The 25,572-nt window shown below is 41.2% G+C and overlaps 2 protein-coding genes across 5 annotated transcripts in view; both read right to left on the minus strand.

Moving 5' to 3' along the window:
• Window positions 1–3,479: 3,479 nt before the first annotated feature.
• Window positions 3,480–16,292, minus strand: mxra5b (matrix-remodelling associated 5b). The gene is made up of 8 exons (XM_027145362.2): window positions 16,156–16,292; window positions 15,779–15,871; window positions 14,979–15,197; window positions 14,470–14,599; window positions 13,308–13,698; window positions 9,294–13,070; window positions 7,991–8,891; window positions 3,480–5,931 (listed from the first exon to the last, which is right to left on the minus strand). The coding sequence occupies exons 3-8, from the start codon at window positions 15,185–15,187 to the stop codon at window positions 4,020–4,022; spliced, it is 7,320 nt and encodes a 2,439-aa protein (XP_027001163.2). The 5' UTR covers window positions 15,188–15,197; window positions 15,779–15,871; window positions 16,156–16,292; the 3' UTR covers window positions 3,480–4,019.
• Window positions 16,293–24,866: 8,574 nt separating this feature from the next.
• The window catches only part of LOC113642061 (cAMP-dependent protein kinase catalytic subunit PRKX-like), a 13,247-nt gene continuing 12,541 nt past the window's right edge, over window positions 24,867–25,572 (minus strand). For all 4 annotated transcript variants that reach the window (XM_047815475.1, XM_047815476.1, XM_027145345.2 and 1 more), the window contains exon 8: window positions 24,867–25,572. This exon is cut by the window's right edge. The gene's annotated coding sequence lies outside the window, so the exon portion shown is untranslated.

Below are 25,572 nucleotides of genomic sequence, written 5' to 3' on the forward strand. Positions count from 1 at the left end.
GCTGTAAGTTTACACTTTTTAAACAATAAATAATTGTCTAATAAACGACTGTGTAAATGTTAGCTACAGATTTAAGTCAGCACTAATTATCAGTCTAATAAACCTTTCTCTTCTGTAAATTTATGGATAAATAGCTACGGAAAATGACGTCTTGTCTTCATGAGGGAAAATGAAGCCCATAATAATAAAGTTTTTTTGACTTAACAAAGAGAAACTGAACTCTCTTCCTTCGTAGCTCTCAGCCTCGTCTACCTGTGGAAAAGGTTCAAATACAGCATGTACATCTGTGTCGAACGAGAGGAATCTGTCTTTTAAACCCTTGATTGGCAGTTTAATGATTAGCATCTGAGCAAAAGCAGATTTTGTACATGTACATCAGGCTAAAACATAAAAGGTCTCAGCACTTTGCTTGCAAGTATCTAGCTGAAAATTCTCAAGAAAGCTCTGTACTGGTCACTCTTATATGTTAGCTTTAGTTATGAATAAGTTAATTAACATGTTCGTTAACGAGTAATGTGCTTTAGACGTAAAAATTATTCCTCATTTCATTTTAATCAGTTTGTTTTACTGGAATATAATCACTGTCCATTCACTGTGCTGGAGAGGACTAATTACTTAAGACCACAAATGGCTTATCTGAAGTTGAATCTCTCTCTCGGGAAATAAATTTTGTTTTTAAAACACACACACACACACACACACACACACACACACACACACACACACACACACACACACACACACATCATATCCTGTAGCATAATCCTTCAGAACTCCAGCTGTAATTCTGCTCCTCAGTGTTCTGTGCTGTGAACCTGGACATCCTCTGACTCTGGACACGAGTTCAGGACGCTCATTAAAAACTTCATTGCTGCCTTATTTTATCACAGACTACTGCCACCAAAAGTCACAACCAGCCTCTCATATCAGAGGAGATTTATTAACTGTAATAGCGGTAGCTCGGGGCACCGTCTACATTTTATGAGAGTTTAAGGTTTAAAGATTCTGGTTCATTGAGCATCTGCTGCTCTGTACGTTACACCACTTAGTGTGTATGGGCTGATTTTTTGACCTGGGCCACTTCACTGTGGGAGAGTTTGATGATGCAGATTCAGAGTTAATTTGGGAAATTGCCTTAGAATTATCTGATAATTATCGGACCCAACAGAAGTATGTTCTTGTAAACACGCCTCTGACTCACTGTGCCTGAAGTGCGACCCCCAGACAGTGGTCAATATTTCCTTAATCGAAAGAACGTGTGGAGAACATTTCCACTAAGCTCTTTGATGTTTTAGCTGCACACCAGGAAACACCACCTGATTAGCACTAGCATGTGTTAGCTAATGCCATCCACATGCTGCCTTGGCCCTAAAGAACATTCAAATAAAACGACAGGAAAAATTTCAGCGTATTTTTGTCCTCAAACAAAATAAATCACAGTCATGTGTCAAGGATTTTTGGATCGACCGAAAGAGCTGAACAGTGTTCAGGGGCAGGGAACACTTTGCTCCTGTTAGCTAAACTTACATCTTCCTGTACCGCGTTACATTCGTTCACAATCCACAGCATATTATCTTCTTATTACAAATGAAGATCTTGTTACAATATTTTTTGGCTTAATAACTTGAAGTTATTAATTTGTTATTATCTCATTAATAGCTTGTTATTTTGAAATATTATGATGTAATTCCGAGTTATTATCTCATTATTTGGACTTCATGTTTAACACCCCACAATCTAAGTTAAACTAATATACATTTTTATTCCTTCAGCTGATGCACATTTGTATTTGTAATTCACATAATTACATTCAGTTACGTTTCGTTTTGACTTCTACAGAATCCCATAACGTTCATCGAGCTCGCTCATTTTGACCGTTTGAATTTGACACAGCTTATATTTTCTCCATTAAAAATGTAACATTGCTAGATTAAAAATCTTGTTAATTGTGCTTCTTTTCTGTGCTAGCTAGCTAACTGAAGTGGCCACAAATACTTTTACTCACCCTGAAAATCTTTGCTAGAGAAACCAAATTCAGTAAGGAGGCACTGATGAGGTTTTTAAATCACATGATAAACACTAATAATCCCAGTATGATACGATTAAATACGCCTTACAGCAAAACACAGCATTAGACGGCTTTTTTCTGCATTATCACACATCTAGACTTAAGTATGTCAAAATCAGATGTTCTGAGTTTTGCTAATATCCAAACATCTTTTTTCTGGGGCTGGTTTTTTTTTCTTGCCTTTCGAACGAAAGTGCGAACGACTCAGAGATTGTTATTCCGCAATGTAAGTGTGAAGTTAAGAAGAAAACAAAATGAAAATAAAATCTTTCAGTTAAATTTTTATGTCTGTTTATACTTTTACTAGGACTTTAAATTAAATGTAATTATTCAGGTAATCACTTAATTAATTGAAGTACTTCTATTGTTTATTTCAAACGTAGATGTAAAGTGCAGCCACAAGCTTCTCACAAAAAATATACTCAGTTGCTTTACATGACATCTTTAACAAATAAATTAAAAAAGAGATGATGTTGAAATAGCATGACACAATAGCAAAAAAGATTTGCGATGCACATTTGCTATAAAACGTAATGTACAGAAACAAATATAGCACAAATGAAACATTACTATTATATTAAAAACATTATTGAAATTATTTTAAAGCCTGGTCTTTTTAGATAAACTATACTAGTGAATGCTAATATTTTTGTAAGCTCCCTGATAATGCAAATGTCTGTATCGTTAAAAAAGAAGGCAATTAAACTTTTAACCATTAAAGGTGGGGTCTCCAATTTTTGAAAGCCAATGTTGACGTATAAAATCACCAAAACAAACACGCCCCTAACCCAAATGGGTCCCACCCCTGTATCGATCGCTCCGCCCACACATACATACGTAACCCAGGCGACTAACAGAAAGAAACGTGTCTATCATAGCTGAAGGGAAGAACAATACGATTGTAGATAAACAAACAAGCAAAAATGCCACACAAGCATAATGATGTAAAGGACAAAGACATATATTAGTTCTGTGTAACAAAGCAAAACCAACGTTACTCACCTATCGAGAAGGAAAAAAGCGCCTCGGCGTCTTAAGTAAAGTCGGCCACATATTCACAGGTCGGAGTTTCCCGAGTCGATAACTCCTGAGCTAAACGCTGTTACTACACAAAACGCGGTTGTAGCTGCCTCTCTACATTACTACGATAGAAAAGAGGTGTTATTTGTGTAGTAACAGTGTTTAGCTCAGGAGTTATTGACTCGGGAAACTCCAACCTGTGAATATGTGGCCAACTTCCTGCTCCTTCAGTTCTCTCCAGCGCTGGAAAGCTGATCCTATATTAACACGTCCTACTTCTTGTCCTTATCGTAAGTCTTTCTTCTCTTTCTTTCTTTGTTTTTATCCTCCATGTCAATGTTAAAACCGCTTTCTGCTAATGTCACACATGCACACTGAACACTCTCTCCACCCATATCGACAAGCCCCGCCCCTGGCTACACGTTTTTTTTATTTTTGTTTATTATTCGGCCCGATTCAGTTTTCTGAAGCATTTCTCAAAAATCGGAGACCGCACCTTTAATATAAGCCCATGGACACTCACAGTACACATTTGTTTTACAAAGAAACGTTTGTAAAAAAAAAAATGTAAATGTTTATAATAATATATTGAAACAAAGGATGAATAAAAATATAATAGTAATAATAGTAATCTAATAATAATTAAAACTGTATACCCATCACCTTGCTTTGCAGACACCTGGGAGTCACTGGAGCACTTGTAGAACCAGGAATTTCCTCCCACTATCATATCTGCTCATATTTCAATTTGTGAATATATTCATCTCGATTTTTATTAAAACTGTATTTACAAGCAAATATTTACCAGTGGGTAGAAATTAAACCAATATATCCTGTATCTACAATGTAACTCACTTGCTATTATCAGTATTCTCTGCACTGCAGTTCATTAAGGCTTGTAGGTATTTATATTATAAAATCATATTTTGTATTAAAACACATATACATAGGTCGCTTTGCTATCACTGCCAAGTACATTTTTGGCGGTGCACTTATAAAAACCACTGTCTCTGCTTGAAGGGTTCTGGATGACCAGAGAACCTTGTGGGTGGATGTACCTGTTCCCGTAAAGCCGCAGTTGGGGGCCCGACTTCAGCTGGAATTTATCAGGCATTTCCCAAAGCACCTCTGGCTTTGGGATCCCAATTGCCATGCAGTCAAGCTTGATTGCAATTCCTGGTCTCCCATAAGTGACAGCTGAGGGTCCAGCGGTAATGCGTGGTAGATACGCAATCACAATCACTGCGACTGACATGGACGAGGACCCGTGTTCATTGGCAGAATTACAAATGTAAGTCCCTCTATCGTAGACGGATGCTTGTTGAACTATTATGGTACCGTTGTCAAAAATGATGTATCGTCCCATTCTGTGTGGCCTATTGAGGGTTTCTCCACTTGGTAGGGTCCAGGTAAGCTTGGGTAGTGGGTTACCACTTGACAAACAGTTCAACTGAAGGTTTTCACCATTGATAATGCTAACTAATGAGTTGTACTTGCTGCTGATGACAGGCTTCTGGCTGGCCTGTAGAGTCACTTTGCGTTCCACAGAACCTGCACTGTTATGGCCCACACATCGGTAAATCCCTGCCTCTGAAACAGAAGGTTCTCTGATGAACAAAGCTCCAGCAGGCAAATGGTTGAAATGGGAAATGCTTGTTCCACTCAATAGGGTTGTTCCATTGGGAAGGAACCAGGTGATCTCAGGATAGGGGGGTCCATCCATGGAGCAGTTTAGGATCACAGAGACTCCACTGGTCAACTGAACAGTCTCAGTGGCCAAGCTTTTCAGCTTTGGTTTCTCAACATGCTCTGTAACATGCAGCTGTACCTGCAGTCTGGCTTCGCCTGCCTCATTGCGAGCTATGCAGACCAACTGGACAGAGTCACTCTTGCGTAAATTGCGAATCTCAAGAGTACCATTGCGATGAACCATGAACCTGCTGCCATAGTAAGGAGCAGGAAGGACAACATTTTCGGCCATTATCCACATGACTTGGGGATATGGCACTCCTTCAGCTTTGCAGTGCAGGAGAATCCGCTGGTCCTTCTCAGCAATCTCCTCTGCTCTGGTCACTGGACTTTTTAGTCCATTTATGAAAGGTGCTGAAGTCACAACCTCCACACTAACCACCTTCTTGTCTGTACCTGCTATATTTTTGGCTGAGCAAGTGTAGTTTCCGCTGTCCAACAGTTGAACCTTATGGATTTGCAAAGTCCCATCGTTGTTAAGCCGGTACTTATCTGACGCTGGCAGGGCTATGATGTGGTTGTTTGGGGAAAGCCATGTTATAGTTGGTGAGGGCTGTGCTATTGCCATGCAAGTAAGTGATGCTGTTTCCCCATGTGACACTCTGATCACCTCAAAAGTGTTGTTGTGTATGGTTGGTGCAGCTGCCACTACTCTGATACGAATTTTCATTTCATCGATGCCAATCTGATTCTCAGCATAGCACGTGTAGTCTCCCTCCTCCTTTATACCCACGTTGTTGAAATAAAGGGTACCATTGTCAAACACAACATACGTCTTTGTGCGCACTCCATTGTCATCTGACTGCATGATGCTGTTAATCATGGTGCCATCTGGGAGACTCCATTTGATCTCAGGGTTCGGGAGGCCCGATGCTATACAGTCGACCTTTAGATCTCCCCCGTAAAGAACCTTGTGGTTAATAAACTGTTTCCGTTCTATTTTGGCTGCTTTCATCATAACAGTCACTTTCAGGAGAGCGAAATCATCCCCAAATTTATTTCTGGCCAAACAAATGTAGTCTCCATGGTCCTTATCTGTTACCGATTGAATGGCGAGACTGCCGTTGCTGAAGACTTTCATTCTGTGATCGAAGCTAGAAAGAAGAAAAGAAAGAAAGGTCAAATTAACTTCAAGCTAAATGATGACTAGTGAATAATCGCATAGTATATACAAAGGTTTGTGACATTTTTCAAGGTAAAAATAATTATCAGGAAGAAAAGGAAAGATGCCGATTTTTTTGATACTGTAGCTGGTTTTGTTGTTCGTCACCTTTGCAGACTTTCCAACAGGGTTATTGAACATTAACTACCAGCCAGAGAGATTCTGTTTTAACTACTGTATTAATGGTCAATGATGGTTTTTAATGATCAGAGAAAACAGCTGAAGGTTATTTACTTGTTATACCGAACTGACACATGGCAGGTTTTATTTGCTGATGTATCTGCTTAAGGTTCTCGATATGTGATTTACATCACGTCATAATATGTTATCAAAATATGCTGATACTAATTTGCCGCTGAGCTCCAGTAAATCACTCACTCCAGCTTTCCAGACGAATGTTTGAACAATACGCTCAGCAGCTGACAGAATGAAGAACAGTCTTCACAGCACTAATGTTGCTTTTTATTCCAGTTGTATTTTTTTATTTGGAAATAAAAGAACAGCTATGATCACAGACTTATTCCGAGTTTATCTTTTAAGACCTGTCACCTCATGCTCACTGAATGTTCCATACATGGCAGCACATGAATGGGAGGGAAATCTGGAGAAAATCAAACCGAAGGATATCAACCATGTCTCAAGGGCAGTAAAATACGAAGGGTAGGTGGCTTGTAATTCATCTTCCGCACTAAGAATGATATTATCTTTGCATCGTTCCATCTGTGACTGAAGGACGAAATATCACTTGTAAGTTTTTTGTGTAAGGAATTATCTGATGTTGCTGATGTAAATAGATGAAATTTTCATCTGCACGGTTTTTGTATGACAAGATCGATGAGTTTCGTTGTTCAATTGACACACATTAAATCTTGTGTCTGTTTGCTTCACCAAAACTTGGATGAACTTGTGCACTCTGGGCAAATCTGCCCATAACTCCAGGAATTATGAGTTTGGACCAGACTACTTAGTCAGCTGTCTAAAGCAAAGATGGAGGCGTTTGCTTCATAATTGGCAGCAGATGGTCCGATATCTCCTCATCACATCTGGTTTTAAGTTTTACAGCAGCCCTTTTATCTGCGAGCGAGCTCTTCTTCTACTACTACTCCTGTGCACATTCACATTCTTACCAGAAGAACCTCCTTACAACTTTGGATGGTAGGAACTGATGACACTATGGTAAGCATCAGTAACAGTATATTAATTCACAATCTCTTTACACTAGGAAAGTGTACCAAAAAAACATTTTGCTCCTAGTTTTGGAGGTAATTGTACTAGCTATATACACCATGACAGGAGAAGATGAAGCAATGCTTAGATGTCGTTCTTCTATTTTTGATTCGAAAGCTAATTGCAAGCAGGAACTGTGACTTGAGAACTGAAGTAATATCAGACCACAAACGCGTACAATTGTTACAAGCCAACTGGATTTGCAATTTTATTGCATTATAATTAATTTGCACAAACTTGAGAAGGTCTCAATCGCTTCATTGTTCACACTGTCACTAAAAATAGAGCTCCATGTTCATTCATTCATTCATTCATTCATCTTCTACCGCTTATCCGAACTTCTCGGGTCACGGGGACCCTGTGCCTATCTCAGGCGTCATCGGGCATCGAGGCAGGATACACCCTGGACGGAGTGCCAACCCATCACAGGGCACACACACACACTCTCATTCACACACACACACACACACACTCTCATTCACTCACACACACACTACAGACAATTTTCCAGAGATGCCAATCAACCTACCATGCTTGTCTTTGGACCGGGGGAGGAAACCGGATGAACCTGCAAACTCCACACACAAGGTGGAGGTGGGAATCGAACCCCCGACCCTGGAGGTGTGAGGCGAACGTGCTAACCACTAAGCCACCGTGACCCCGAGCTCCATGTTGCACATACAAAATATTACTGATGCCTGTCACTTTTTCTTGGCTAGATTCAATTTAGAACAACATGCTTATTTCTTGTCATATTAACGTACCTGAAATGTGCATCTATAAGTTTTTTCGCTGGCGTTTTCCAGATGATTTTTGGTTCAGGACTTCCAGAAGCATGGCAGTCTAACCTTGCATAGTCACCATAACTGACATCAGTTTTTAGGGGCGATGTGAAGGTAATTTTGGCTGTAGAGAAAGCCCTCTTCACAATCACACTCACTCTTCTCTTGGCTATGCCCATGGCATTCAAAGCAACACACTCGTAGGTACCCGAGTCTTTTTCTGTTGGGTTGCGGATGTATAGTGTCCCATTGGGAAAGACAAACAGATTTCCATTGATGAACTGGGAAGGACGGATTTGCATGCCACTGAAGGTGACCCATCGAATCACTGGATTTGGGGCTCCTTTAGCACTGCAGTGGATGTACATAGTCTGACCCTCGGAAACGGAGTGGTTTTCTTGTCGCCGTTGCTGGATTATAGGTGGAAGTGCAGTAATATGAAGCCGAATCGATATTGTGGAAGCTCCAGCTACATTGCTGGCTATACACTTATAGATTCCACTGTCTGTATAGCTAGTCTGCTTCAGATGAATTGTCCCATTGCTAAAAAGCATTAGCCTCTGCTCCTTCGTGCTAACTGCCTGCACTACCGTCTGATTAGGAAGCACCCAGCTTATCCGAGGATGGGGCAGACCTTGTGCTTGACACTCAAGGTTGACATAGTCTCCCAAATACACAGTCTTGTCATGCTGCCATGGAAGTAGGATTTTTGGCATCTGGGCAAGAACCATTAACGTAACCACCGTCCGATCAATACCATATTGATTCTGAGCAGTACAAGCATACTGCCCACGATCCTGAAGCTGAACATTGCGGATTACTAAGCTGCCACTGGGTTGGATCTCAAACCGCTGAATTCTGGAATTTTCTGAAATAACAGCCCCTAAAAAACATAAATAGAAACAATGAAAATACTGCATGTCAATATAGAAGTGATCTGCTGAAGTAATCATAGACACTGGATGTGTAACAGTAAATAACTGTCCCAAATGAGTCTTTTTGGGATTCTCTCGGTGTCACAACACAGAAACAGAAGGTGCACACATGTTCTTTGGACATGTCTTGGGCCAGTAGAGAATATTGATGGCTTCTGCATTTACACAAGACTCCATGGCTTATATCCAACTGTGGCTCAGCATGCAAAAAAACTGTTATTAAAGGGATCAGATTAACAACTGGAAGACAGACTGCAAACACAACGTGAGCATTTGAATATTAACCAAACAATGTGTTTATATTTGTTGTTCAATTTGAAGAAATTTGTGTTTGATGTTTTTATTTGTACCTGTAGAGATTTTGGTCCAGCTAAGAAAAGGTTTAGGTTCCCCTACAGAATTGCACGGAAGCTGCACATCTGTTTCAGCATTCACAGTGACTGTGGTAAAATTAGCTGTGGTGATTCTGGGCCTTGCTCTCAGTACAGGAACATGTGGTTGCTGAGGAAGCGAGAGATTCTTGCCAAGGTGCTGGTTTGTAGCGACTACACCTGTCTGATTTCTACTGAGAGGCTTTGCGGTTTGTGTTGGGCTCGTAGTTATCGTCCGCATAGTGGCTGCTGAATATTTAGGTGACACACTTGATCTAATCGTACCAACCGAGCTTGTTATGACATCATACACAGATAAATCGGTAACTGATGATGTTTGATGGATAATAAATGGATGTCTGTGTTTGGGGAGCTTATAGTCAAGGGTTCTTCCATGATTCTGATCTGGAATGTGGTTAGTTGGAAGTTTTCTTGAGTAAATTGGAGTTCTGTTATCTGCTATTGGCACGCTCGGTTTTAACGAGTTTGTTTCTCCAAAAATAGTTATGATTGGAGTGTTAATCGTAGGCTCTGTGGTTTTAATTGAGGGAGTCGTGTGTGTCGATGTTGTTGTCGTCGTCGTCGTCGTTTTAAAAGGATTCGTTGATATCTGAACCTTGGCTTCAGTGGTTGCCGTTGTCATCGTCCGCAGCAGCTCTCGCTCTCCCACCTCGGGGCTTGGAGTCATAATGGGAAGAACAGAGTTGTATTCATTGGGAACTGTATGAAGCGTTGTGCTTTGAGAATCTTCTGTCTTAGTGTCTTTTATTAGATCTATAACTGGGGTTTGAATGGGTTTGACTGGATCACTTGAAGATTGGACAGATTCATGTGTAGTGTTGAGTAACTGCAAGACATTTGGCCTTTTCTCCAGATGGGATTCATATATGTGATTACTGGTCTCTGCCTCGTCATCCTCAGAGGAAGACTCCTGAGATGGTTTTACTGTTAAAAGTTGGGATGTAAACCCCCATTGAGTGGCTGCAAAAGTGTCATAATCTGCTTCTGGCTGAGATGTAGAAGCAATGTGGTAATTCGTCGGGATCTCTGTGGTGGCTGTTTGCACATTTTGCCAGCTCTTTACAGATGTATATTTATTTTCTCTCATTGGAGACGTGGTCACGGTTACTGCAGGTGTAGTAAGGTGGTGTATTCCGTGGTGAAAATCATATTGTGTGACATTTCGAGTTTGTTCAGTACTCTGGATTGTGGAATGTTGTGGAATCGCCTCCAGTTTGTTGGTAAGTACATCGATGTTATTAGCTAACAGGGAGACATTCGTTTGATCATCGCCATTACAATCATCGTCTGTCAAGCATTTCAGGTATTGGGAAGAAATAATAGATGTAGAAGTGGAAAAAGCCAATGTTCCTGCTGTTAGTGTGGTGGATTGGGTTGTAGTGATTAATGGCCTGTGTGCTCCAGTGGCTTTGGGTGCTGTGGATAACTGTGGTCTGCTAGTGATTAGGGACGAGGATGGTCTTAGTCTTATTCGGTTTATTCGTCCTCTGCTTCCAAATCGTCTCCTGGAGTTCCAAGGTTTCCTGGAATATGAAGTAGATGGAGCTTGTTGCTTTATGACATTAGCTGAAATGACTTTGGTTGTCTGTGTTGAACTGCTATTCGTCCCTTGTTCCCTCTCCTTATCACTCTTTGTGAAGGATTCCTTAACATCAGCAGAATTCCCTGACATGCCAAGCTCATTCTTTAACTCGGAATTAGGAGCAGCTTGGTTATTTTCCAATTTGTCTCGCTGTCTTTCTTCTCTGTGTGGATTGCTTGTAGTTAAAGTGCTCACATGGTTCCCTTGCAGGATATTTATCTCAGTGGTAAAATAATTAGGTGAAGCTGTGGTTACTGAGGGTCTCATCTGAACTTTTTCAGACTGAATGGTTGTTTCAGGAGGCGAAGTCGTGTGCAACCGGTATTCTGTATGTGAAGGGGCAGAGACTGGTTGTTCATTATGAGTGTGAGATATGATAATGGTGTTCGACTCTTCCTTCAGTGAGCTCACATCATCTGGAGAAGATCCTTCTATGTTACCGTGAGATTCTGGATCTACAGTCTGAACCCTTTGTCCTGGAGAGCTTGGGTAAGAGCTAGGTGTTGTGATATTTGGAACTGATTTCTCACGAATTCTGGCCAAAAAGTCAGCCCATCTCTGTGGGTCGATTCTGTTGTTGGAGTTGTTCAGTTTTCTCCTGTTCCCTTTTCTTTGTTGTCCCCTCAGACCTTTCTTAATTGGCTTCTTGTGGCCTGGAAAATGTCTTTGTAAATTCCTGACTGGATATGCTTGTGACCTTGACTGTGGTCCCCGCTTATGGTGCATAAAACCTCTATTTGACGGCATTCTGTTCTGGCCTGTATCATCACCAGACGACTCCTCCATATCCTCAAAAATTGCTCTGACCTTTGTAGACACGCCTGCCACAGAGAGGGGCCCGATGGGATACCGTCTGAGAGGTTGTGTTCCTTGCCGTCTCATAATAGTGAGCTTTGTCAAAAGAGTGTCCTCACCATGCCGATTCAGAGCCACACATGTGTAATTTCCATTATCATCAGGTCTGCACCGAGGAATGAAGAGTGTTCCGTTGGAGAAGATAAAACCTCTAGATGAGTTTGTTTTGGCATTCATCACACTGCCATCTGGAAAGATCCAGTTCACCTCAGCATCTGGTGATGCAGTGGTGTTGCACGGCAGATAAACAGATTCTCCGACAAATTTCTCTAAAGGAATCTTGACCTCTTCACCTACGGGATGCCTGGAGGAATCGATGACAAATAATCGAAAAGGAAGAAGGTCTACATCTCCCAGTACTTCAGCAATACAGTAATATACACCAGCGTCTGAATGATCCACTGCCTTGATAAGAAGTTTACCCGTACTAGACACAGAAAGTCGGCTGTTTGTGCTGTTGAAGGACGCTCTAACCTTTGAACCATCAGGCAACATCCACTGAATGGTCGGCGCTCCAGAACTCACCACACTGCAGTCCATCTCAATAACACTGCCCAGGACGGTACTAAACATTGTCTGGGTTGCATTGTTGTGTTTGATCATAACCCAGGATCTCTTCTGCCATCTTGCCTGCTCACTATCTGTGGTAGAAGACATGTGAGTTGTAAAAATGAGCTTTACAGTCTTAGACGTGGAATAGGGCTTGTTGAGCTTTATGTTCACATACGATTGCATGAGCCAAGATGGATGGGACCGGATATTAGCTCGGACTCCGGTGTAATAATATGCGTCTCTCTCGATGTCCTGTCTGTATCTGTAGCTCAGTTCAGGCTCTTTACTTAACATAATCTCCCTGCTCAGGTGCAGAGTAACCTCGCTGTAGTATGCAAGCATTCTCCATAATCTCGCATACTTCTCTCTGTCCATCGGGCATTCGAGGTCAGATAAGAGCGTCATGTTAGCGCTGATCTGTAAAGACTCAGTGTAGTTCCACCTGATTTCTGCTGACTCCCTTGGCGTTACGACTCGGCAGGTCAAGTCCACAGTGTTTCCATGTTCATCTGACAGGTTCAGCGTGATGTTTCCAAAAGGTGGCTTGAAATCCTCCAGAGAAAGCAGCTCACTGAGGTGTTCCTCTTGTGAAATGTCTTTCCCTGGTGAGTTGCTAATTACTGGCCCTGTGCATTGGAAATCCTTGTTTTCAGAGATTTGTTTCCCACTCAGATGCTGAGGTGAGAAGCAAACAGGACAGAGCTGATCTGTGGCATGTGCTTTGTCTTTCTTGCACTTCATCACGCCTGCAAACAAATTAAAAAAAGATCTTTCATAACTTTCATAAGCATCCTATAACTGGTTATATATATGTAGTGTTTCATGTCCAACCAAGAACTGTTCATATTTCAAAACCTGCCCATGAACTTTGGTTCCATTTGTTGATGCTAAGCTGCTGCTGTACAGCAAGACACCCGACACACCGACTGACACCGACACAGCGAGACTGTGTGTTGCACTTTTCCGTTACTTTTTCACTTTACCTGGATGGTGTGCTATCCAATCTTGGAGCCAGTCCAGCCTACAGTCGCAGGTCCAGGGGTTGCCATAGAGGAAAAGGTTTTCGAGATGCGGCATGTTTCTCAGCATTTCTCTTGGTAGGTACGTCAGATAATTGTCCGCTAGGTAAAGATGTTTGATTGTGGAGACCGGGAAGTGATTTAACAAGGAGAACGTGCTGAATGTAGAAGGATGCAGCTTCTGCAGATGGTTCCCCTCGAGATGGAGCAGACGAAGTGATGTCATCCCTCTGAAGGCATCCGGATGGATGAATTCGATGTGGTTGTTGTCCAGGTGCAGCCTTACAAGGTGTGTGAGACCAGACAAAGTGCGACCTGTGATCACTTTGACTTTATTGTAGCTCATTTTCAAAACCTGGAAAAAAAATTCATGTCAGTTTTTTGGACATCGACACTGATTTAAGACATAAAACTGATCCAAGCAATCAGACAGTCTCAGATTCAGACAGGGTTTTTTTTTTGCCATCTTCCTGTAATTTAAACATTTGCTCTGTCATGAGGATAAGTTTTTAATTTTCCTGTCCAGTCCTTTCTCCTTCTTCAGTTGTTGACTGCAACTTTCTCTGGGATTCATGAAACTGAACTGAACATGAAACAGACAACAGAGTCAGACGTCAGGCAGATAATAAAGAACACTAATCTGTACCCTTGTGGAAAAATGTTTGTGTGAGTGAAATCATGTTAAATAAATTCATCAGGTGTTTATCAAATAAAATTTGTGCAAAAATCAAATGTGAATATAAAAAAGTGAAAAATCTTGCAAAGATTCAAAATCAAGTCTTTAAATAATTGCATGAATTTAAGTGATATAAAAATTTCAAAAACACTTTAAAAAAAATCAACCATTTAAAAAGTGAATTGAGTAAAAAATCACAAAGGAGAAAAGAACCGTGTTTAAAAATGCATGTAAACTGCAGCCAAAATTCGACATTTTAAAATATTCACATATTAATTTAAAAAAATGTGTATTGTTTAAAAATCAGGTCTAAAGGAACAAAGAATGTTTAAAAAAGGACAGTATAATCAATCACACATCAAAACATCAAATTATGTAATTAACGAGAACTGTTCTTTTAGTTTGATCTCGTTTTAAACGTCTTTTTTATGCAGTAATAAAAATGTTTACCTGCAAGGACATCAGGTCTCGAAAAACCCCATCGGGGATCTGATGAATGTTGTTTCCGTGCATCATCAGAAGCTCCAGTTTCCTCAGTTCAGCTAAAGACTCCTTGTCAAGTTCAGAAATGCTGTTAAATCTGTTAAAAACACGTTCATCGTTGTGCTGCCGTGTTCACGTTCAGCTGCGTTTTATGTGTTAAATGGTTTTTGTGAATGAGTTTAATTACAGGACGCAGTCAGTCCCACTGTGTGCTTTAACATGTGCCACTCAACGAGCAGTGAATTCATCTAGTTATATTATTCCTACACAGAATAGGGACTTTTCATTTGCAGTTTGACACATATAGCTGCTATAGTGTAAAAGCTAACAGGTCTCATCCTCATTAAATGTCATGTGGTTCTTGATCACAGCTCGTCATGGATCATTTACTGTAACTGTGCAACTTTTATTCCTTATTCTAAACAATTCTCACAATAACATCAGAATGGTTTCTCACAGAGTAGACGCTCACTTACCCAAGGTTCATGCGTCGCACTAATCGTGGCACTCCGGAGGGGATGAGGACGAGTGAGCGGAAAGTGCAATGGACTTCAGAGGGGACATAACAGGCACAAGGCCGAGGGCAGGACATGGCGACATCCGGAAACACGACATGTAACGTTACCATCACCAGCAAACAACAGCTCACAGACACCATCCTTCGACATGTTTCCCACAGATTCATGTTGAAGACTCTGAGCAAAAGATCAGATCAGAAAGAGAGAGAGAGAGAGAGAGAGAGAGAGAGAGAGAGAGAGAGAGAGAGAGAGAGAGAGAGAGAATAAGAATACATGACCACAGCAGAATTATTGGTGCCCTCTGAAAAAGACTAAATCACAAAATAAATATTTTTTTAATTGAATGTAAATGATCTGGTTACTATGGCAATATGGTGATGTGATAAATAATATGACAATTACATTACATATTACATTTCTGAAATATATTTTTAAAAATACAGATCTGTCTGTAGAGAGAAGTACAAAGAATCAAAGCTCCTCATTACATGCAGTTTACATGCAATTACACTTTTATACCGCTAGGGGTTCCTGAATACACATTTTTACTCACCGGCCACTTTATTAGGAACAACAGCACATTAAGCCAATTATGTGGCGGCAGCAGCAGCAGCACGGTACATAAAGATAGATAGATATATATATATATATATATATATATATATATATATATATATATATATATATATATATATATAGAGAGAGAGAGAGAGAGAGAGAGAGAGAGAGAGAGAGAGAGAGTAATGGTAAAAATGTACCTTTAGGTCAGAATGATGCTTTCAGTCAGTTTTGCTGTCCACAGAATTTATCCAACCTCCTCATCACCATCACTTATTCACTCAACACGTCACCTAAAGCCAACTACAGACCTTTACTATAAGATTATATTAAATATTAAGTTGTATTCGCACCGTGAAATAATAATAATAACAACAATAATAATAGTAACAACAACAACAATAATACTAATAAAAATAACAACAAAACAACAACAACAACAACAACAACAATAATAATAATAATAATAATAATAATAATAATAATAATAATAATAATAACAACAACAACATTATTATTAATGTTAAGGTCACATTAATTACACGGATGATTTCTTACCCTCCCGTGTTATTCTCACCCTGATATTCCTTTGAACCGATTTCCACGGTGCATAAAGTAAACGGAGAGGCTCGTGCGCGGTGAGGAGACGACCCAAGGGCGCGCATGCGTCCGTTCCGACGGCTGATCCTAACGGGTCCGAATAAGACTGAGAGGCTTCAGGAGAGATGCCGCTGTGTTACAGGGAAAGGAGGAGGAGCAATGAGGGAGGTGTCACTGCTGCCCCTCCTCACACTCTACATCCATTTATTAACTTCACCACATTAATGTAAAAAGAGATCAAATTAACACACACACACACACACACACACACACACACACACACACACACACACACACACACACACACACACACACACACACACACACACCATCAGCCGTTATATGAACACCTCACAAACATTTCCTGAACATCTCACAAAGCTCCTACAATGGACACATGGCCATCAGAACTGGAACAGGGAGCAGAGTAAGAAGATGGCTCAGATTTTCTTCTACATCATGTGGAGGCTGTGTGTGTGTGTGTGTGTGTGTGTGTGTGTGTGTGTGTGTGTGTGTGTGTGTGTGTGTGTGTGTGTGTGTGTCCTGGGGAAGAGACGTCACTATGTGAAGATGGCACGTTGGTGTTCTGCTGGGAATTCTTGGGTCCTGGAGTTCATGTAAATGTTACTTTACATGTTCCACCTACATACTGTAAATACTGCTGCAGAGCAAGTTCACCTTTCACATCTTGGTGTCTTCCAGCAGGATGAAGCAAAATATGGATTTATCAGGTGGAGTTATCATGTGGATTTATCAGGTCAGTTTGGGGAAACTACTGCAGTGTTGTTTGTTTCAGCTGTGCATCTCAGAATTCAGCCTGAACAACTGTTCTCACAGCTAAAAATAAAAACCTCCAAAATAAAAAGGTGTAAATAGTTGGAATTGTTGTGGCTGTAGCTGACAGGACGTACAAAAAACCCAGCAAACAAGCCATCACAAGAAGCAGTGTAAGAGCAGAACACCAAGCTAAATCATCTCACTATGTCTGTAGACCTTTCTTTAGATAATCAGCCTAAAAATATTTACTGCACTTTTAATCTTATGTGTTACAAGATTTGTGGAATGTGAGTGAAGTCTATAGCACCAATCACTGCTGTGAGTCCTACAGAAAAACCCAACTAACTCTGATAAACATCTGAAATTTCATTATTAATAAGACTAATTATTCTATAAAAGGTGGCTTTGGCTACATCCTCTTCTGTAAATGTCTGGGTTTCAGTGCAAAAGGACTTTAAATACAACGATAAAAAGAGGTTTGTGGAGCAGAAATAATTTGTACCCATCATGTTCTAAAAGTCGCAGTATTCCCTCTGTAGATATTTCATTATAATTATAAAAATATAATAAAAATAATTGTGGTTAATCATGTGATTTGACCTTTCCACAGATTTATAAGATTGCACAAAATATTTCACTGAGTAGATTTCATAACCCAACTCCAGCCTAGAAGTAGAATTAAAAACTGTTCAGGAAAGTTCTGTCCATCTTCTTCACAATATCGTTCACAAGAGCAAAATGGCGGCTCAAGTCACACAGCTGAGCTTCTCTACTTTTAAATAAGATCTCAATAAGATCTGAGATGAGTAAACCTTTAAGATCTTGTCAAAGTTCAGTGATCTGAGAAAGTAAACATGACCCCAATGACATTATCTTTACATTAGTCATGTAGCCAAAGTGACAGCGCCGTTTACACCACGTTCACTCGTGTGTTTGGGTTCACTGACATTTACACTCAGATTTTATTCAAAAGGGTTTATTCACTGTGGATTGTTTCTTCTTCACTACATTCACTTTCTTGGCAAACGATTTTACTAAATGATTAAGACCCACAAAATGTGTATAAACGTGAGCTTCAACCATTTAGACATTTATTGGTGAAACACTGAAAGGTGATAAAAGTCTCATTCCCTTTGGCCATGTTGTAAACAGATTGTAAACAGATAAAAAGCCCCCGAGAGAAACAGCACTCATAAATACAGTACATAAGAAAGGATACAGTCACTTAAGGTACACATCTAAAGGAGCATGGTGGTCAGTGATTAGTCATTGGGAGCATGGTGATTAGTCATTAGTCATTAGGAGCATGGTGATTAGTCATTAGTCATTAGGAGCATGGTGATCAGTGATCAGTGATTAGGATCATGGTGATCAGTGATCAGTGATTAGGAGCATGGTGATCAGTCATTAGTCATTAGGAGCATGGTGATCAGTCATTAGTCATTAGGAGCATGGTGATCAGTGATTAGGAGCATGGTGATCAGTCATTAGTCATTAGGAGCATGGTGATCAGTGATTAGGAGCATGGTGATCAGTGATTAGTCATTAGGAGCATGGTGATCAGTGATCAGTGATTAGGATCATGGTGATCAGTGATCAGTGATTAGGAGCATGGTGATCAGTCATTAGTCATTAGGATCATGGTGATCAGTGATTAGTCATTAGGAGCATGGTGATCAGTGATCAGTGATTAGGATCATGGTGATCAGTGATCAGTGATTAGGAGCATGGTGATCAGTCATTAGTCATTAGGAGCATGGTGATCAGTCATTAGTCATTAGGAGCATGGTGATCAGTCATTAGTCATTAAGAGCATGGTGATCAGTCATTAGTCATTAGGAGCATGGTGATCAGTCATTAGTCATTAGGAGCATGGTGATCAGTGATTAGGAGCATGGTGATCAGTCATTAGTCATTAGGAGCATGGTGATCAGTGATTAGGAGCATGGTGATCAGTGATCAGTCATTAGGAGCATGGTGATCAGTGATCAGTGATTAGGATCATGGTGATCAGTCATTAGTCATTAGGAGCATGGTGATCAGTGATCAGTGATTAGGAGCATGGTGATCAGTCATTAGTCATTAGGAGCATGGTGATCAGTCATTAGTCATTAGGAGCATGGTGATCAGTGATTAGGAGCATGGTGATCAGTGATCAGTCATTAGGAGCATGGTGATCAGTGATCAGTGATTAGGATCATGGTGATCAGTCATTAGTCATTAGGAGCATGGTGATCAGTGATCAGTGATTAGGAGCATGGTGATCAGTCATTAGTCATTAGGAGCATGGTGATCAGTCATTAGTCATTAGGAGCATGGTGATCAGTGATTAGGAGCATGGTGATCAGTCATTAGTCATTAGGAGCATGGTGATCAGTGATTAGTCATTAGGAGCATGGTGATCAGTGATTAGTCATTAGGAGCATGGTGATCAGTGATCAGGAGCATGGTGATCAGTCATTAGTCATTAGGAGCATGGTGATCAGTCATTAGTCATTAGGAGCATGGTGATCAGTGATTAGTCATTAGGAGCATGGTGATCAGTGATCAGTGATTAGGAGCATGGTGATCAGTCATTAGTCATTAGGAGCACGGTGATTAGTGATTAGTCATTAGGAGCATGGTGATCAGTGATTAGTCATTAGGAGCATGGTGATCAGTGATTAGTCATTAGGAGCATGGTGATCAGTCATTAGTCATTAGGAGCATAGTGATCAGTCATTAGGAGCATGGTGATCAGTGATTAGTCATTGGGAGCATGGTGATCAGTGATTAGTCATTGGGAGCATGGTGATCAGTCATTAGTCATTGGGAGCATGGTGATCAGTCATTAGTCATTAGGAGCATGGTGATCAGTGATTAGTCATTAGGAGCATGGTGATCAGTCATTAGTCATTAGGAGCATGGTGATCAGTCATTAGTCATTAGGAGCATGGTGATCAGTCATTAGTCATTAGGAGCATGGTGATCAGTCATTAGTCATTAGGAGCATGGTGATCAGTGATTAGTCATTAGGAGCATGGTGATCAGTCATTAGGAGCATGGTGATCAGTGATTAGTCATTAGGAGCATGGTGATCAGTGATTAGGAGCATGGTGATCAGTGATTAGTCATTAGGAGCATGGTGATCGGTCATTAGTCATTAGGAGCATGGTGATCAGTGATTAGTCATTAGGAGCATGGTGATCAGTCATTAGGAGCATGGTGATCAGTGATTAGTCATTAGGAGCATGGTGATCAGTGATTAGGAGCATGGTGATCAGTGATTAGTCATTAGGAGCATGGTGATCGGTCATTAGTCATTAGGAGCATGGTGATCAGTGATTAGTCATTGGGAGCATGGTGATCAGTGATTAGGAGCATGGTGATCAGTGATTAGGAGCATGGTGATCAGTCATTAGTCATTAGGAGCATGGTGATCAGTCATTAGTCATTGGGAGCATGGTGATCAGTGATTAGGAGCATGGTGATCAGTGATTAGGAGCATGGTGATCAGTCATTAGGAGCATGGTGATCAGTCATTAGTCATTAGGAGCATGGTGATCAGTGATTAGTCATTGGGAACCTGACTATTTAGGAAGGCAAAAACCATGTAATCTTGTGAAAGCCTTCAGGTTGTCAACCCTGCCACAGCTATTTTTTGCAACTGTTTGCAATATTTTGTAATGAGTATAAACAAATGTGCCATTTAAACTAGAATTAAGTGAAAATGAAGCACAATTCATGAGCAACACACCAGATTTGCTCCCATGGTAACGATCCTGGCCTCTGTGAGCTGTTCAACCACTAAATCCCCCCAACTCATGTGTCCTGCTTTAGTCTCTGGCCATTAAACCTGGCCAAATATCAGTCTCATGCATTATTATACATGGAGTGAAGTCTGAAGCCAGTGGACATACAACAAACACCATTACATCACCACCACCGTTCTGTCTTTAGACGCACGACTGTACAGAACACACAGCAGGCTTAGTACACTTACACATACACTTACGTTAAACACACATCTCACTGAAGATCAAGAAAAGAAGGTTCTCCTGACAGCTTAAGTCAATAAGAGCAAGTGCAGATGGCTGAAGTGATTCTTACTCCATTCCACACATCTGTCCTGATGTCATGGCTGGAAAAGAGAGCTGTTATACAGTCAGGTTCAGACGGATCACTTCTGATTGGTTTAATATCTGCAAGCTGGAACAGGGCTTTCTGAGCTTGGAGAATTATCACACACATTCTGGGGGGTTTTAATAATGTCTCCTTATTCAGAGGAAATTTCCTAGACACTTAAATTATTTATAACTTTTACACAACCTTCTTTAGTCAATCCTTCAATTATTACACGTCAAAAATACACAAAAAAAAGTTTAAATTCTATGCAGCAGTTTATAAGAAGCTTTTTAATTAGTCACTAAGATGTAAACTAGTGTTAAGGTTTTGGGCTTATTGGGTAATAAAGAGTGAAGTTTTGTTCTGTTTTAAATACGAGTACAGAGGTTTGTACACGAGGTAATAACTGACATCAGATCCGGATTACTTCATGATTTGTTTCTTATGTAAACAATATTTAGGGCAGAAGCCTCATTAATCACTTACAGGTTTACACTCATTCATGAAATCACTTCTTTTCCTTCTCCACAATTCCACTAATACAATCTGCTCCTCCGCCTCAGCAGCTGCTTCACAGTGGCATGAAAAGAGCAGACGGAAAAAGACAAAACAGAAAACAGCCTTCAGTTCCAGGCCAGAAATCTACTGTTAACATAAAAAATGTTAATGACAGGAGACCATGAAGGAGCCGGTGTTTATACCCTTTATATTATTTATATGCTGCAGAGAGATGGAGCTGTAAAGCAGAGCGTGATAATTGTCTAGACAGCGTCCTGCAGAGAGAGAGAGGGAGGGAGAGAGAAAGAGAGAGAGAGAGAAAGAGAGAGAGAGAGAGAGAGAGGAGAGAGAAAGAGGGAGGGAGAGAGATAGAGAGAGAGAGAAAGTGAGAGAGGAGCGAGAGAGGGAGAGAGAGAGAAAGTGAGAGAGGAGTGAGAGAGGGAGAGAGAGAGGAGAGAGAGAAAGTGAGAGAGGAGTGAGAGGGGGAGAGAGAGAGGAGAGAGAGAAAGTGAGAGAGGAGAGGGGGGCAGAGGGAGAGAGAGAGATAGAGAGAGAACGAGAGAGGAGAGAGAGGAGGGGGGACAGAGGGGGAGAGAGATAGAGAGAGAGAGAAAGTGAGAGAGGAGCGAGAGAGGAAGAGAGAGAGGAGAGAGAGAAAGTGAGAGAGGAGAGGGGGGCAGAGGGAGAGAGAGAGATAGAGAGAGAACGAGAGAGGAGAGAGAGGGGGGACAGAGGGAGAGAGAGAGGAGGGGGGACAGAGGGGGAGAGAGATAGAGATAGAGAGAAAGTGAGAGAGGAGAGAGAGAGAGAGAACGTGAGAGAGGAGAGGGGGGACAGAGTGAGAGAGAGAGAAAGAGAGAGAGAGAGAGGGACAGAGAGAAAGGGAGAGAGAAAGAGAAAGACGGGGGGGCAGAGGGAGAGAGAGGGGGGGGGACAGAGAGAGAGGAGAGAGAGGGGGGGCAGAGGGAGAGACAGAGGGGGGGGACAGAGGGAGAGACAGAGGGGGGGACAGAGGGAGAGAGAGAGAGAGGGAGGGAGGGAGAGAGAGAGACTTGGATGTATTCCTTTAGCTCTAAGTGTTTGTATGTTGTGTGTCTGTGATGACGGACAGACCTACAGACCTTTTACCCCACTCACATGTACACAACAATTCCTCAGGGATGTACAGTGGGGATAAAATGTTCTGTTCATCAGTGATGAGAAACACGGAGTTGGGGTAAAGTTGGTTCTCCTTTGAGTTTGTTACTTCTCATGACTCCATTTGTTCAGCTGAGGAATGTGTGTGTGTGTGTAAGATGTGTTCAGTCCTGCCTTCTTACACCACACTCACCATTACAGCTAATATGCTCAGCAATAACATGCTAGTCACGTTCGATCTGTATCGCGTATCTAATTCTGTCAGTTAGTTTACTAAACACACGCTAGCTTAAGGAGCTAAAATGCTGACTGCTGATTATTTAAACACTAAAGCATCTACTTGTGGCTCCTGGCTAAAATATTACACAAACGTTATCACTGATTCACCGTGAAATGTGCTAAAACTTTCGATTAGCAAATGTAGCTAATGTGTTAGCATGTGCAGAGTCTGGGAGCAGTTATGGCTAATTTTACCTTATTACATCATTATTTTTCAATAAACTAATCATAACATACAAACTGTTGTATTACCAGGAAGTGAGGTCAGTACTTCTGATTAGCCGAGAACATACGGAACGTTCTAACATGTAGCAAACATTCAGACAGTAAATACGGTCTCTGTGGTGCGAGAGGCCGCAGGATCCTGTAATTATGAACATGTGGTGATAATCCTTCTGTCGTCTTTCAGGTGGGTTTGAAAGTGATAAATGAAAGTGTCTTGTGTTCAGGAAAATTACAGAGCTGTGCTGCTGTTAATTACAGCCATAACCATGTTATACTCTACACCTCAGGCCCCGAATGTTCCGCAATTTCTGGAATTCGCTCCTAAGACTTTCACTCACTAAGACACATGTGCTGTGGTGATGTGACAATAAAAGTGACTTGACTTAACATCACCACTATCTTGGACAAATGGCTGGGTTTTAGCTCATAGCATAAGCAATGCTGCTGTGCAAACTGTAAACGAGCTGAAGAGCAACCGGATCATTGCTCAGCTGTTTAGTGTAAATTGTCCTTAAGTTGAGAAACTTTTTGTTTTAATGTCTGTTGTTTCTCATTCTTTTGTCATGAGTCAAACGTTGAGTCCTAGCATCACTCCAAAGCACTGAGTGGGTTTATGTGTTGAGGTTAATGTGAAATTGGTGGCTGGACCTGCCGCCCTCATGCTTCTCCTTCTTCTTCGTCCCAGGAAAGTGTTTCTGATCTTTTACACATAGCTCTAAGGCCCAGCGTACTGGATTAGCATCTGGATTTCTTTGAAGAAAAATGTTGCTCTGTTGTGCGGTGAATTTAAGATATTCATCATTGTTTGAGAAGTTCTGGCACAAGAACCAGACAGTCCAACTTTTCCCCTGTACTCGTGTGTAAAATGAGTCAAAAATGTGTTTTCCTCATCTGTAATCGTTCCATCACTGCCATGGGTTAAGGTGTGGATTTGGTGGAGAGGAGATGCTGCTTGGAGGACCATCACATCCCACAGCTTTTATTTCTTCTGTGAGAAAACCTCACTGTATCTAAAGCTGCATACAGATTCTGCAGAGCTGCTGACATTCCTCCACTTTATCCTCAGTGAACGGAACAAAGTCTTCTATCAACAGCTGAGATGTAGATAACAGACCGCCTGCGTCTGGACTGTCGGTAATCTTCTGCTTTACTCCAGGAGTGTGTTAATTACGTCTAACTGAGGGCATCATCCCAGCATCTGCTGCTCCTTCAAACAAGGACTAGAAAATATACTGTATGTTAGGGAGGCACCTCTGAAGATCATTTATTCATTCATCCATTTCCTACCGCTTATCCGAACTTCTCGGGTCACGGGGAGCCTGTGTCTATCTCAGGCGTCATCGGGCATCGAGGCAGGATACACCCTGGACGGAGTGCCGACCCATCACAGGGCACACACACACTCTCATTCACACACACACACACACACACTACGGACAATTTTCCAGAGATGCCAATCAACCTACCATGCATGTCTTTGGACCGGGGGAGGAAACCGGAGTACCCGGAGGAAACCCCCGAGGCACGGGGAGAACATGCAAACTCCACACACACGAGGCGGAGGTGGAAATCGAACCCCCAACCCTGGAGGTGTGAGGCGAACTTGCTAACCAATAAAAGACACTGTGTCCCCCACCCTTGAAGTTGGATGTATATATTGTCCTAAAATATCTTTGGAAAAATTTATTCCATAATCAAGCATCTCATCACATCAATCAAACAAAGAGTAGCTATAACGTTAGTTCCATTAGCATCATACGCATACAGTTACAGCAGGGAACACGATCACATCCAGACAGATCGAATCACAGCGACTTAAACAAATGGATCTGCATAGATCATTAACATAATTTGCATAATCATTCCCAGAGAAGAGACAGGTACGTTTGGAATAACTTACGATAAAGGTTATGTGAATTCTGCATAACAAACAAAACCATTTAACAAAGTGCATAGATTATAGCTACGATACAATTCTACACATGACACAAGAGAACAAGACCAAGTGGAAACAGACATGTGCCAATGCCCCACACCTCGCCAGATGTTTCATTATAATGTACTTTTGATCTCGCCACTGAGCGTTTATCTGCTAGTCTTTCAAACAGAGCTGTGAAGAAGCACCCCAGGGAAGCTGTAACCATGACAACCAATCCTGGCATCCTACAGAGGAGCCGAAATCACATGAGCCGAAATCCGACGGTGTTATTTCTAGTGATTTATAACTCATTGTATTTCCAGTGTGATCTGTTAAAATAATGAGATTTATGAGATAACTCAAAATGTTCAAGTGGAAAGTCATAATGTCCTTAAGTCCAAATAACAAGCTGATGTATTGGAATGACGAGAAATAAACCGGACGTAAGACGATCGA

The sequence above is a fragment of the Tachysurus fulvidraco genome, chromosome 6, assembly GCF_022655615.1.
Source record: "Tachysurus fulvidraco isolate hzauxx_2018 chromosome 6, HZAU_PFXX_2.0, whole genome shotgun sequence".
NCBI lineage: Eukaryota > Metazoa > Chordata > Actinopteri > Siluriformes > Bagridae > Tachysurus > Tachysurus fulvidraco.

Coding starts and splice junctions, on each gene's coding strand:
- mxra5b (XM_027145362.2), bottom strand. CDS start 15,187: ATGAATCTGTGGGAAACATGTCGAAGGATGGTGTCTGTGAGCTGTTGT. Junction 13,071..13,307: donor TTGGATAGCACACCATCCAG/GTAAAGTGAAAA, acceptor ATTTGTTTGCAG/GCGTGATGAAGTGCAAGAAA. Junction 8,892..9,293: donor CTGGACCAAAATCTCTACAG/GTACAAATAAAA, acceptor TATGTTTTTTAG/GGGCTGTTATTTCAGAAAAT.